Here is a 14,378-nt window from a genome sequence, read left to right on the forward strand (position 1 = left end):
TTGGGTAGTATGGCCATTTTAACGATATTAATTCTTCCAATCCAAGAGCGTGGTGTATCTTTCAGTTTCTTTAAATTATCTTTAGCTTTTTTAATCAATGTTTTATAGTTCTCAATGTATAAGTCTTTCACTTCCTTGGTCAGTTTTATTCTAAGTATTTTATTATTTTTGATGTGATTTTTTTTTTTTTTTTTTTTTTTTTATTTGCGGTACATGGGCCTCTCACCGCCGTGGCGTCTCCCATTGCGGAGCGCAGGCTCAGTAGCCATGGCTCACGGACCCAGCCGCTCCACGGCACGCGGGATCCTCCCGGACCGGGGCACGAGCCCGCGTCCCCCGCATCGGCAGGCAGACTCTCAACCACTGCACCACCAGGGAAGCCCTTGATGTGATTTTAAAAGGAATTTTTTTTTTTTTACTTTCCCTTTTTGATATTTCATTGTTAGTATAAAGAAATGCAGTCAGTTCCTGAATGTTAATTTTGTATCCTGTTACCTTGCTGAATTTATCAGTTCTAGTGGTTTTTGTATGGAGTCTTTAGGGTTTTCTACTTATAGTATTGTGTCATCTGCATATAATGACAGTTTTCTCTCTTTTCTTCCAGTTTGGGTATCTTTTGTTTCTTTTTCTTGTCTGATTGTTGTGGCTAGGACTTCCAATACTATGTTGAATAGAAGTGGTGAGAGTGGCCAGTCTTGTCTTATTCCAGGAATCAGCAGAAAGGCTTTCAACTTTTCACCATTGAGTATTATGTTGGTTCTAGGTTTGTCACAAATAGCTTTTATTAAGCACCTTTTTAACTGATTGCTTTTAAGTTAAAGTCTATTGTAATTTTATTCAGAGTTTTGTCTTAAGAGTAGGCGGATTAGGGTTGAACTGTAAGTAGAGATTTGGTTAGAGGACTGTGAGGGAAGGAAGGACAGAGACTTGAACCTGTAGCCTCTGAAGGGGTCTTGCTGATAATCCTGCCTTTGCATGAGAATAAATTTATCACATTTGGAGTTTATAGGTTGCTGTGCTTCAACTTCTCAACAGTGAGGAAGCAGGAATGGGAAAGAATCAAGGCAAAGTCATTGTTTGCTTTTTAGTGGGGAGTGATCAGTAAAATAAAATTGGACCCAGAGTGTGATATATTAGCAGCTGTCATTGTTTTATGTCTTTTAAGTCCTTGGATTAAGAGTAATGTCAGTGGAGCCAAGAGTGGTTTTAAGCAGCCTGGCATGGGAACTTGGTTTCTAGCAGAGGAATTTTCCATTTCAGAAAAAAATAAGTTTCAGACTAATGGTATTCTGAGCTGGTGTACAGGGCTATTGGAGAATAATTCTGCTTTTCTTTTCAAGTGTTGAAAATTAAATACGTCACCATATTTCCAACATTGTTACATTAAGAAGTTCCGGATTGTTGAGAAGAATGAGAAAAAGAGAGCTAGATTGCTAGAGGTTAGGATTCTAGCATCAGAGTCTTCAAATAGGTGTAGTAAATTGGTCTGGTTTGTTTGAACAGTTTAGGTGTTTGATGACACCAAAACTAGGTGATTATTGTACTGTAAGTTTAAGCATAATTGTACATTCCAGACATTTAGTACTTAACCAAAGTAATCCTAAGTTTGAAAGTATATGAAAATTATACAAAATGTGGCAACCATTTCCTTTATTTTTTTCTGATGACAGAAGAAGAAATGAATTTAAACTGCTACATGATTTAATGCCTTTCTGGCCGAAAACTTTAAAACACTGGAATGGCTATGGATTCTTTGCTGAAAAAACTCTTCCATGAATGGAAAGGATAGTATAGATATGAACTTCATTAAATGAAGCAATGATTTAGGTGACCCCTAAACTTATTTGGCATATGCTGAAATTATTTAGCAGACAAAGGATAAACCAGCAAGTTCTGGAATCTAGCACTTTTAGAGTTTGCCACTTGTAGAACGTAAGTTATAAGTGAATCCTGGTTTGTGGGGCATAGAAGACATAAACACATGAAAACAGCATTCTCTATTGTGGCAGTGGGAGTGCTATTGGAAGTGCTGATTTCCAAAGGAGTGGTTCAAGGAGGATGACTGAGGGCTATAACAGTACAGGAGGATTCGTGAAGAAGGTAGTCCTTGGGCCAAACCCTGAGGGGTCCAGCAGGTCAGACTGAAGAGAGTTGGAAAGACAGCCTGGCAGGAAACAAAGGAAAGGGCAAAGTTGTCTTGAACCTTATAGGCAGTTTTCAAAAATTTTGTTATGCTTTGTGAAAATTTATTTTACTTACATGTTTTTTCTCAGACTTGTTCTAATACCCTTTATTTTCTTATTTATTAATGTCTGTTGTCCCCACATCAGGAGGGTTGGTCTTTCTTAATCGGTATTGCCAGACTGTGAGAAAGATGAGAAGGTTAGAGCACTGGTTATGGGGGCAGCTCATAGAACAGTGACTTTGACTCTGCAATAAACTGGTCTTTTCCAATGAGTCATTGAATTCTCTTCTTCTTTATTTTTAATGTTTTTTTGAAATATTTATTATTTGGTTGTGCCGGATCTAAGTTGCGGTAGGTGGGCTCCTTAGTTGTGGCCTGTGAACTCTTAGTTGTGGCATGCATGTGGGATCTAGTTCCCTGACCAGGGATCGAACCCTGGACCCCTGAATTGGGAGCGCAGTCTTATCCACTGTGCCACCAAGGAAGTCGCTTAATTCCTAACCTGTTTTTTCTTATTTTTCGAGGTTTGAAATATTATAGTTGGTCATTAGATTAAGACAGTATTTTTATGAATCATAGTGTATGAAAATATAAGCATCTTAATAAAAAAATGTCTAAAGTACGTTCTCATATTAACTCTCCTGAATGTTAATCAGCTCTTCTTCTACCTTCCGTTGTGGTGGTCTGTGGTACTATTATTTCACAGTATTGTCATTAGTGTCAATTTTATCTTGGTAGTCGTCGTGAGGTAAGTATATTTATTATTCTCATTTTACTGATACAGAAACTGGATCTTGGGAAGTGTCAGTGTAGCCAACCAGTAGCTCAGCGGTGACTCAGGCCAGGTCAGTCTGACAGCACAGCTTGAAGATGGATGGGAGCTGAAAGGATTTGTGTGCTGCTTGTGAAATTTCCTGGATGTTTCTAAGCTTGAGGAGGATAATAACTCAGGACATTTGGAATTAGGACTAGCTTGGAAAGTCAAGGATCTATGGGTAGCCATCACCAAAGTACATTTCTTCCTTTGTTCAAGTCCAAGACAGCTTTCTCCAGGAAACATTCTCTCAATCTATTTTTGAGCTCATCAGCCCAATTTTGGTTTGTTTCTTCCTCCACTCTAATCATATCCTTAGAACCCAAGGTCTTTGAAGATGGAAACTGTCTTTAGCTGTATACCTTCAGAGGGCTCGGTGAATCATTTCAGCTCAGTACGAATATTTACTGAGTATTGTGGTCCAGCTCTTTCAGTAGCTGGTGATTGAAGGCCAACTTGAGCTGGACAGAGAGGCACAGAAGTTTGATGGGTTGGCTTGCAGTTGACAGCATCTGGGCACCTGGGCAGCTCAGGGACCTGACTTACAGCCTGGAGCATGATTTGTGCTTCTTCTTTCTTTCTCAGGTTTCTTCATATTATATGGGACAAGGTGGTTGGTTGCTTTGGGGTGTCACACCCTTGGCCAAGTGGGAAGAAGAGAATCTTCTCCAGTAGCCCCAGTTAGAAAAGTCCTGGAGAGGGCCTCTGACTGCCTCAGCTTGGGTCCCATGGCATCCCTGGACCAGTTACTGTCACCAGGCTGATGTCGTATGATTATCCTTGGCCAGGTTGGGCGCCCAAAACTGTGGTGGTGGGAGTGTGTTTTGTCACTAGAAATGTGGATGGATGCGAAGGCTGGGTAGTGAAGTCACCCTGTAAGCACCTGCTCTGTGGCTGAGTAAACACTGTGGAGGGAGAAATACACATGTTCTAGAGAGCTGTGGCGGAGGTATTGTTTATGAGGATAAGTAGATGAAATAGAAGTGAGTTTAATGCAGCCTAAGGGCTGTGTTTACCCTTAGGCTTGTACTTACTGACTTATTTACTTTAGATATTTTAGATTTTGTGACAGATGTGGTAATAGTCAAGAAATTTGCATATTCATTCAAGAGTCATTTAGTGAGTATCTCAGTGGGGAGTGCTGTGCATTGGGGATAAGATGAGGAGGCATGAGACTCCTGCCCTCAGGAGCTCTTATTCTAGGGAAAGGAGTAGATGGGGCAGGAAACAGGCTGTTGTCCCAGAGGGAGGGATTAAGTGGAGGCACTGAGGGATATTTCGTGGAAAAGATGAGCTGGGATCCGTGGCAGAGTTGGAGAGACTAAAGGAAGAGGAGAGGTGATTTCTGGCAAAGAGTTCCATGGATGCAGGTGTGGTGTTGGAAATGCTCCACTTGGCAGCAGCAAGGGGAGTAGAACAGATTGGCTGGGGAAGCAGAAGGGGAGGCTGAAGAGTGCTGTTGAAGGCCAGGATAGTAGGTATCAGAACTTGGGCTCAGGCCCTCGTGTCAGTGAATTTGTGGGAGGGTCTCTGTTGCCACTGCCTGAGCTGCTGGAGGGCAGTCTTTCTTGCTCGTCCTGTATCCCTGAGGCCTGGCAGAGTGTCTGTCTGCAGTGGGAACTCAGTACATGTTTACTGACAGACTGAAGATGAGGACATTAGAATTCTGTCTTTTATATTAAGTTAGAGGGTTCTAGTCCCTAAAGAATCTGAGTATGGATAAAATCCAGAGAAGCAAAGGACGAGCCAGATGTAACCAAAGCAGTGAGTGACAGGCTTGAGAAACGTTCTGTTGCCAGAGAGAAGGAAAAAAACAAATGTGCAATAAACTTGATAGGACAGGCTCTGAGCATCACAGCGCCTACTGACTAGCTGACGTGGATAAAACTTTACATCTGTTCCTCAGATTTGAGAGCCACTGAATCATTGTCTCTGCTTAATGTAGATCAATTTCTGGGTGAAAAAGGGTTGGCATCCTTCAAGTACGTGGCTAGAGCCATTGGGATACATTGGGATACATATATTATTCAGATACCCAAGGAAACTTCCTTTTTGGATTGTTAGACATCTGATTTGTTCCCCAAATTTATTACTTGATATCCAAAACAATATTTAGAAATTTTCACTTCTTTCCAAGGGGAGTATCTCACAGATAGTAGTGGAATGCATTTGGTTTTATAGGGAGTAAAGTTTCAAAATGAGTAAATAAAATACATAAGCATGGTGTACTTAAGAAATGAAAAATTGAGCAGAGCACCAGTAAGAAGGAAAAGTGGTCTCTGAGGGGCTGATGTGGATAGTAAAGCAGTGAAGCAGAGTTTAACCTTTTTGTGTTTTAATTGGGTGCTTTTTTCTGAAGTATGCTCTATTCAAAGTACAGTGAATCCTCATTTTTCAAAGATTCTTTATTTATGAAATCGCCTACTTGCTCAAATTTATTTGTAACCCCCAAATCAGTGCTCTTGGTGTTTTTATAGTCATTTGCAGGCATATGTAGAGCAGGGAAAATTTTGAGTCACCTGATACCCATGTTTCCACCCCAGGTCCAAGGCCCCACTCTTGCTTGTTCTAGCTCTCACACTCTAAACAAGGGCCCTTTTCTTGGTCTTTTTAGTGCCACGTTTTTCACATTTTTGTGCTTTGTGTTGGTGATGTCACTGTTTAAAATGGCTCCCAAACATAGTGCTGAAGTGCTGTCTAGTGTTCCTAAGTGCAGGACATCTGTGATGTGCATTATGGAGAAAGTGTGTATGTTGGATAAGCTTTGTTCAGGCATGAGTTATAGTGCTGATGGCCATGAGTTCAATGTTAATGAATAAGCTGTATATATTAAATAAGGTGTTTTTAAACAGAAACACACAAAAAGTAAGGTTTCATATTGACAGGAACTATGCTGTATTCCCCGAGGAGCAATGGTTCAGTATTTGCCAATTCATTGTTTTTGGCGACTTTATAGAACATTAACTACTTTGAATAATGAGAATTGACTGTATTTGTTTCCTGTTCTTCTTCCTGGCATCAACCTGGGCTTATATAGTTATTTTGTGTGTGTGGGGGGGGGATAACTTTTTATTTTGACAGAATGTCAAACTTACAGGAAACTTGCAAGAATAACATAATAAGGTTCTTTCTAGTGGAAGTATAAGTGGGTTAATAGTGTCCCCTGTAAAATTCATGTTCAACCGGAATTTCAGAATATGACCTTATTTGGAGATGGGTGTTTGAAGATGTAATTAGTTAATATGAAGTCATACTGCATTAGGGTGGGCCCTAAATCCAGTGACTGGTGTCCTTATAAGAAGAGGAGAGGACACACAGAGTTACACACAGGAGAGAATACCATGTGATAATGGAGGTGAAGATTGGTGTGATGCAGCTACAAGCCAAGGAATGCCAAGGATTGCTTAGAGCCACCAGAAACTAGAAAGAGGCAAGGAACTATTCTTCCGTAGAGCCCCCAGAGGGACTAACACGTTCATTTTTGGACTTGAAGCCTCTAGAATTGTGAGAATAAATTTGTTGTCTCAAGCCACTGAGTTTGTGGTAACTTGTATGTCAAACCCTAGGAAACTAATACAGTAACCCTTTATTCTGATTCACCAATTTGTTATTATTTGTCTGTCTCTCTTTCTCTACATGTGTATATCTAATTTTTTTCTGTACTATTTCAGAGTAATTGAGAGACATAGTGAACCTGTACCCCAAAATGTTTATTTCCTAGGTTAAGGACAGCTCTTACATAAGCATAGTATAATTACAAAACTAGGAAATTAAAAATTGATGAAATACTGTTATCTAATCAGTCATTTATGCTCAAATTTTATCACTTGCCTAATAATGATCTGTTTTCCCTGGTCCAAGATCCAGTCCAGGATCATACGTTCATTGTCTTTTCATGCCTCTTTAGCCCTGCATTAATCTGGGATAGTTCCTCAGACTTTCTTTGTGTTTCTTGACCTTGCCATTGTTGAGGTGTATAGGCCAGTTATTTTGGGTGTGTCTGATATTTTCTCTGTTTAGATTTAAGGTATGCATTTTTGGTAGTAGTACTGTGGAGGTTGTCTTGTATTCTGGTTGGTGCCTCATATTAAGAAGCATTTGATGCTGGTTTACATCAGCATTCATGACTTGATTAAGATGGTGTCTGATAGATTTCTCCACTGTAAAGTTACTGTTTTGCCTTTTGGAATTAATAAGTAATTTGGGGGGAGTCATTTTGTGATCATGTATATATCCTCTTCATCCTCAAACTTTTACCCACTAGTTTTAGCGTTCATTGATAATTTTCTAAATCTGTCATTTATTTATTTGTTTATATCAATGTAGACTTATAGTCTTATTTTATTCTGTAGGTTATAATCCTTTACTGTCATTATTTATTTGATGCTGGAATGTCCCACATTTGGCCAGTGAGAGCCCCTTCATTCAGACTTATGTGTCCTTTTTACATGTTCTCATTATTCCTTGGGCATTTTCTCACTCTCTGGCTCAAGATATTTCAGGCTCATTTTGTCCTTCCCTGTCCCGTCCCTGGTATCACCCACTTGGTTAAAGAGCCGACCTGGGCTGATTTAATGTATTAAAGAGGTATTCTGGAGTTAAAAAAGTGTGTGTGTGTGTGTGTGTGTGTGTGTGTGTGTGTGTGTGTGTGTGGACTCTGAGTAGACCAAATGATATTTTCCAATTTCTTTCCTGTTCTAGATAACTAAGTGAGCTTTCTCAGAGCTGTCAGATAACTGAACCCTGACAGAGATCTGAACCCTGACAGAGGGTAGCACCTTCTTGAGGATAGGTGCCTCTTCCTCTTGCAGTCCTGCCCCACCATAGGAATTTCTGTATGAGAAGGAACATGCTTAGACCTGTTAAGTATTACAATACCATCTATGTTATGGCTGAATTTTTTTTTATGAATTTGTTCCCTTCTTCCTAGTTAAGAAAGTTTTAATGGTATATTTTAATCTTAATTAATTTTTTTAAACTACAGTGGCATTGGATGAAGGATTTTATTTCTGCTTAGGTGGTCAGCTCATAGTAGTTGACCTTAATTTGATTCCCAATGCAAATCTAAAATTTTCCTTAAAGTAAAATGCAAATTAAAAACCTTATAATGTGAGTATTTGTCTGTCATAGACATTTAAAAAAACAAAACTAAATAGTTTGAGGAAAGAAGTCAGTGTTGTCACTGTTGCTGGATATAAACTCCTTGGCTCCTTTAGGTCTTCTAGGGTGGAGCCCTTGCCCTTTCTATTTCTGGTGCATTCTCAGGCTGCCTGCTCCCCTTCCTGGTGAACACCAGATGTCTGTGCTCCGTCCTCCTTTGCTCCCTTGCTTCTCTCAGATATGATACCATGCAGAACTTCGGAGTGTTCATTGTCCTCACATGCGTGTATTTTGGAGTTTGTTGTCTAGTTGTGTTGTCCGCCTGCTTTTGGTTTTGCTATCTCGTGACTCTTTCTTTCTGTGGTGGTTCAGAGACGTTCAAAAACTCTGCCAGTCCTCTCTCGCCTTCTCACTTCCAGGGTGACCAAGAAAAGAAGGAACAATGGTCATGCCTAAAAGGGCTGCAGACATGTGCAGCCTGTTCGCTGCACAACTGTTCGCGACGTGTGCCCAAGGACAAGGCTGTTAAGAAATTTGTCATTTGGAACATAGTGGAGGCCGAAGCTTTCAGGGACATTTCTGAAGCCAGTGTGTTCGATGCGTGTGCGCTTCCCAGACTGTATGTGAAAGTACATAACTGCGCGAGTCGTGCCATTCACTGCAAGGCAGTCGGGAATCATTCTCAGAGAGTCTGGAAGGACCAAACACCGTCACCTGGTTTTAGATCTGGAGGTGCCGCCCCACAACCTCCACCAAAGCCCATGTAAGGAGCTAAGTCCTTAAAGACTGAAGAAATACTGTTCTTTGAAAAGACAATAAACTGGAAATTATACTTAAAATAAAAACTATGCTGTCACCGATGCCATTTCGGGGCTTCCACGGTGTTAATTATTAATGTATATTTAGTGAAGTTGATTTCACTGTTTTTTTTCTTTGAAAATCATTTCTACAGAGAAAAAGAAATTGGGATTTAGAATACCCATCCTTTCCAGGAGAGAGTCCACTGCAGTGCACACGAGCAGGTCTCAGGACCGTGGGGGCAGAAGCTTCCCTCTCTGAAGCATGGCTCAGGTGTGGAGAAGGATTTCAGGAGACTCCTGAGACTCAGGTAAAGTCATAATATTTTTTTCCCTAAATGCTGAAGGACAAATCTTAGATTCCTGAAAGTTCAGGCCACTGTAATTATATTTCTTTGGAATTCCCTTCCTTATTTTCTTTCAAAACACTGTAATTGGTGTGTTACTTTTTTTTCCTCATCCTTGAATTCCTTAAAAATTGTGGCATAGCAGTACATCTTTGTAAGTGAAGGATGCATACTGAAAATGTTCTCAGAAGATGAAACTGTTGAGCATCCTGCTCTTTAAAAGCAGTATATTTATGAAATGCTTATATATTTAGAATCTAATGGCAGCGAGATATTCTGGTTAATTTTGGTTTATGTGGTAACTTTGAAGTACTCACCATAAGAAGGAGTACTCACCACTAAAGGTTAGACAGACAGCTCTCTGTTTAGATTCTGGAAAAATACAAAAATGCATTATAAGTATTTGCTTTGGGAATACTTGTTGGTAAATAAAGGACAACAGGAATATGTTAAAGGGGTGTAGTGTAAGTTCTTGAATATTTTATGTAATATTGTTGGTTTTTAGCCCTTGTCACATAAACTACTACATCATCATTAATTATTATTATTGTTATTATCTGCCTGCAGTCATTAACAGCTGAAAAGAAGACTACTACAGAAAAACACCTTGAATTATCCTCTGGACCCAAGACAGGTAATATTTTGTTGATTTCTTGGCAGAAAAGGTATAAGGCTAATATATCCTCCTTTGATTTGTTTGCTTTCTTTTAAAAAGATGTTTACATAGTTTGGATAGACTGTATATTCATGGTTAAAAAAAACACCCAAACAATGTAAAAAGGTATTTTTTTGAAAAAAATCTCTCTCATCTTTGTCACCATCTACCCCATTTTTTCTGTGTCATGTAGGTAATTATTAAAATTTTTGCTCTCTTTCCTGGGTTCACTGTTATCAACAGAGCCCAGTAGGTAAGCTCAGGTTCATAGCTCCAGGGTTTTAAAAAGAATCTGATTTGGGAAATAAAGTTATGATCTGTGATATAAGGACTATACTACTTAGTCAATGAAATTCTTACTTGGCAAATTAGTTAGGGAAGGCTTTCGGTTACAAATAGTAGGAAGTTGTATTGGAGTGTTTGAAGAGATGGGTTGAATTTATCTCCTGCAACAAGAAGGCCAGGGGGCCTGACTCATTTTGAGTTCTGCGGCCTTAGTGTAGGGTTTGTTTTTGCATTTGTGAGGTAGAAGCTGAATTCTCCAGGCTCAATTCTCAGGAAAAGTGTAGGCTTGGAGGATTTTCTCCAAATGAACTTTTCCTCTGAGAAGGAGTACTCTCCCTAGGACCTCTACCTTTGGCCAGAGCCTGTTACATAGGGTCACCTCCACTAAAGAGACATCAGTGAAATTAAGGATTTTTAAACATGTATGTTGCTGCTCAAATAAAATTGGGATTTTGTTAGTAAGGAAGAAGAGGGAGTGGATATCAGGGAGGCCACTGGTTCTGCTGCTACACTTAGTTACCCTCTGGGCGGGAAGGGTGAGGGCTTGAGACTTCAAGGATCTCATCTGACCCTGAAGTGGCCTGACTGTATCTTGACTGTGGGGTCTTGAGATAGCAAGCTAAACATGCTGGGCCTCAGTTTCTGCATCTGGAAAATAGGCCTAAGAATTGTGTATCTCATTGCGTTATTGTGAGTTTAAAAAATAATAGTAATAAAAATGCCTAGTTCAAAGGTTTACACTTAGTAGGTGCTTAATGGCAGCAACTGCTGTTATGTTTGATGGCAAAGAGAGCTATGTGAGAGCCTGCTCAGAGTCCTGCGGAATGGGGAAGCTTTCTGTGAATAAGAGACTAAACACTTTAAGCTATATTATTACTTCACTAACATTTAAGGGGGTTCTTTTTATGCAGTTGAAAAATAAAATTCCCCTGATTGTTTTGATTCATAAAACGCTGTATTATAAAATACCATAGTCTTCTGATGGTGCTACAGAATTTAATTTTTAATATTATTAGTGCTGAATGTTGTGATTTTCAAAGATCAATTTAATTCTGATTTCTAAACTGTCATAATATAATGTATGGAGAGAATAGTATAGTTGATCCTTGAATGACTGACATGGGGGGCTGGGGCACTGACCCTCCACACAGTCAAAAATCTGCCTGTAACTAACTTTACAGTCAGCTCTCCTTATCCGCAGTTCTGCATCAGCAGATTCGACCTACTGCAGGTCGTGCCGCACTGTAGTACCTATTTATCGAAAAAAATCTGTGTGTAAGTGGATCTGCGCAGTTCAAACCTGTGTTGTTCAAGGGTCAACTAACTATTATTTTCTTTTACAGATATGGCTTCTGTCTTTTTTTGGAGACTTAAAATTGGTGTAGTCAAATTTAACTTGGAGAGAGAAAGAAATATTAAATAAGCTGCCACCTTGTATTTAATTTCAAAAGGATCTTTTGAGATGATTTCCCATGCCAGTATATTCAACCTAAAACCTACTCTGCTGTGCTTTCTATTCTGTGGAATGATCAGTAGATTCTCATGGGCTGAAAGAGCTTGTATCCATGTATAATTAATTTATTTACAGCATAAGCAGGTTGTTAAGAACAGAAAGTATTGTTAATAATTTAACAGAAGCTTACAAATAGAAATTGATAGAAAAGGGGACTCAAGGCATTTCCTAGAACTGGTTCATTTTAAAAATAGTAACTTCTAACGTATTAGTTTAAGACAGACTATTAACAAAACTTCTAGGATGTGGAAGTAATATTTTTATGAGAACTGGGGAGCAGAAGTGGGGGAACATACTTCTGCAAAGTGTGCAAAAAAAGGGGAGACTCCATTTCCTTGTTTCCACATCTCTATTTCCTTACCTGTAAGGCACTGAGAACCAGAGAAGGAAGGGGGAGGAAATGGAGGAGAAGGGAAGGGGTGAGAGAAGTGAGCAAATGAATGTTGGCAAAGGATCTCGCCAGAAGATTTGAGGGACGTGGAAGAAGATAAAAACTTGAAATGAAAAGAGGCTGGAACCTTTGTAGTTAGTAATTTTCTTTAAAAGGCAGGACTTAAAAAATATATATTTACCAAACAAAATGAGACTATGTAATAAAAAGAAGATAGTGTTTAATTTTTTTCTTGAAATACTTTGCAAAATAATGTTCTCAAAATCTTTATTCATTATGGAGTCAGAAATCTCCTTGAGAAGCATTAGTAAATTTTTATTTATATATATATTTATTTTATTATTATTTTAAAAAATGTGTAGTCAGGTCTTCTGCCCATTTTTTAAAAAATTATTTTTTAGTTATTATATCTTTGTTTGGCTGCATCAGGTCTTAGTTGTGGCACACGGGCTCTTCGTTGTGGCACTTGGGCTTCTCTGCAGTGTGGCATGTGGGCTAGAGCCCGTGGGGTCTGTAGTTTGCATCACGCGGGCGCTCTCATTGAGGCGCGTGAGCTCAGTGGTTATGGCACGTGGGCTTAGTTGCCCCACGGCATGTGGGATCTTAGTTCTCCAGCCAGGGATCAAACCTGTGTCGCCTGCATTGGAAGGCAGATTCTTTACCACTGGACCATAAGGGAAGTCCAGTATTAGTAAATTTTTAAATTATTATTTCTTGATGCGCTTTTCTCCCTGTTGGACCATAGATTTTTTCAGGGCAGACCCTCCTCTATTGCTCATCTTTATATCCTAGGTGGCTAGGGCTAGGATATGGCTAGGGCTGCCATAATAAAATGCTACAAACTGGTGTTTTGAACAACAAAAACTTCTTATCTTGCATTTCTGGAGGCTAAAAGTCTAAAGTGAAAGAGTTGGCAGGGTTGGTTCCTTCTAGGATGTGCTCCAGGCTTCTTTCCTTGACTTGTAGGTGGCTTTCTTCTCCAAGTGTCTCTTTACTGTGTTTTCGCTCTCTGCATGTATGGTTCTGTGTTCAAATTTCTCCTTTTTGCGAGGACAGGTGTCATATTGGATTAGGGCCCACACTGATAATATCACTTTAGACCCTATCTCCAAATAAGGTCACATTCTTAGATGCTGGGGGTCAGGATTTTAACATATGAATGAGTTTGGGGGACACACAATTCAACCTATAACACCAAGTCCTAGCACAGTGCCTAGCGCACATTGGTCACCCAGGAATGTTTATAAATACATGGTAACTATTCTCATAGTCTGGCTGATGTTGTTTCTGGAATTTCATTGGAATGAGCCTTGATTTCAAGGGCAACCCCTTTTCAGCAAATAAAATGAATTACTGAGTAATCACTTCCTGGTAGAGGTTAACTATATAAATTATACAGTTAAGTGCCTATAATTTATAGGTTTATGAATTCATATATAATCTGAAAATAGTGATAACTTTACTTCCTGTCTTAGTCCATTTGGGCTGCTATTGTATATAAGAAAAATACTGTAGACTGGGTGGCTTATAAACAAAAGAAATTTATTTCTCACAGTTCTGGAGGCGGAAAGTCAGGACATTGATTTAGTGTCTGGTGAGGACTCACTTCCTGGTTCATAGCACCTCCCTGCTGCATCCTCATAGGGTAGAAGAGGCTGGGGATCTCTCTGGGGCTTCTTTTGTAGGGCACTAATTCCATTCATGAGGGCTCCACCCTCATGACCTAATTACCCCCTAAAGGCCACACCTCTTAATACCATAACACTGGGATTTGGCTTCAATATGTGAGTTTTAGGGGAACACAAACATTCAGTCTATAGCATTCTACTTTTTCCTTTTTGATTTACTTGTCTAGATGCATAATAATGAAAAAGATTGTTAATGTCTTTGGCAAGTAAGTACACAGCTTAGTTTTATTAGCTCTTTAAATCAATGTGGCTTCTTAGGTTATTGTGAATAGTTTATATTTAATTTTTTATTTTGAAGGATAGACAACTTTAGTAATTCTAGATGTTCATGGAACAAAGCAAGTGTTCAGTAAGTGTTTACTATTATTTCATGTTTCTGTACCTTTGTAAATGTTGCTTTTCCAGACATCGTTTTGTCAGTGAATCTTCCTTTCCTGATCAGCATAAAGTGGAGCATCCACTTTTTTTGTGCCATCATCATTATCCTTTGACATATCTCTAATACAGTATTTAATTTTTCTTTTCATGATCAACTAGTGTTGCCTTTCAGACCATGCATTCCTTGAGGGCAGGAGTTTTCTTTCTTTTGTTTCCTCAAGGTTT

The 14,378-nt window shown here is 39.2% G+C and overlaps 1 protein-coding gene and 1 pseudogene across 24 annotated transcripts in view; both read left to right on the forward strand.

The window, feature by feature from the left end:
* The window catches only part of SPIDR (scaffold protein involved in DNA repair), a 374,802-nt gene that overhangs the window by 28,760 nt on the left and 331,664 nt on the right, over window positions 1-14,378 (forward strand). For all 24 annotated transcript variants that reach the window (XR_010837399.1, XR_010837398.1, XR_010837402.1 and 21 more), the window contains exons 2-3: window positions 9,052-9,207; window positions 9,811-9,877. Coding sequence is in view for 14 of the 24 variants with exons in the window: in XM_067017141.1 (XP_066873242.1) it covers window positions 9,052-9,207; window positions 9,811-9,877 (223 nt within the window). In the remaining 10 variants the exon portion in view is untranslated. The remainder of the gene's footprint in view (window positions 1-9,051; window positions 9,208-9,810; window positions 9,878-14,378) is intronic.
* On the forward strand, window positions 2,059-8,945 carry LOC131744172 (small ribosomal subunit protein eS26 pseudogene; annotated as a pseudogene).

Source organism: Kogia breviceps, chromosome 17 (genome assembly GCF_026419965.1).
Source record: "Kogia breviceps isolate mKogBre1 chromosome 17, mKogBre1 haplotype 1, whole genome shotgun sequence".
In the NCBI taxonomy this organism is placed as follows: domain Eukaryota; kingdom Metazoa; phylum Chordata; class Mammalia; order Artiodactyla; family Physeteridae; genus Kogia; species Kogia breviceps.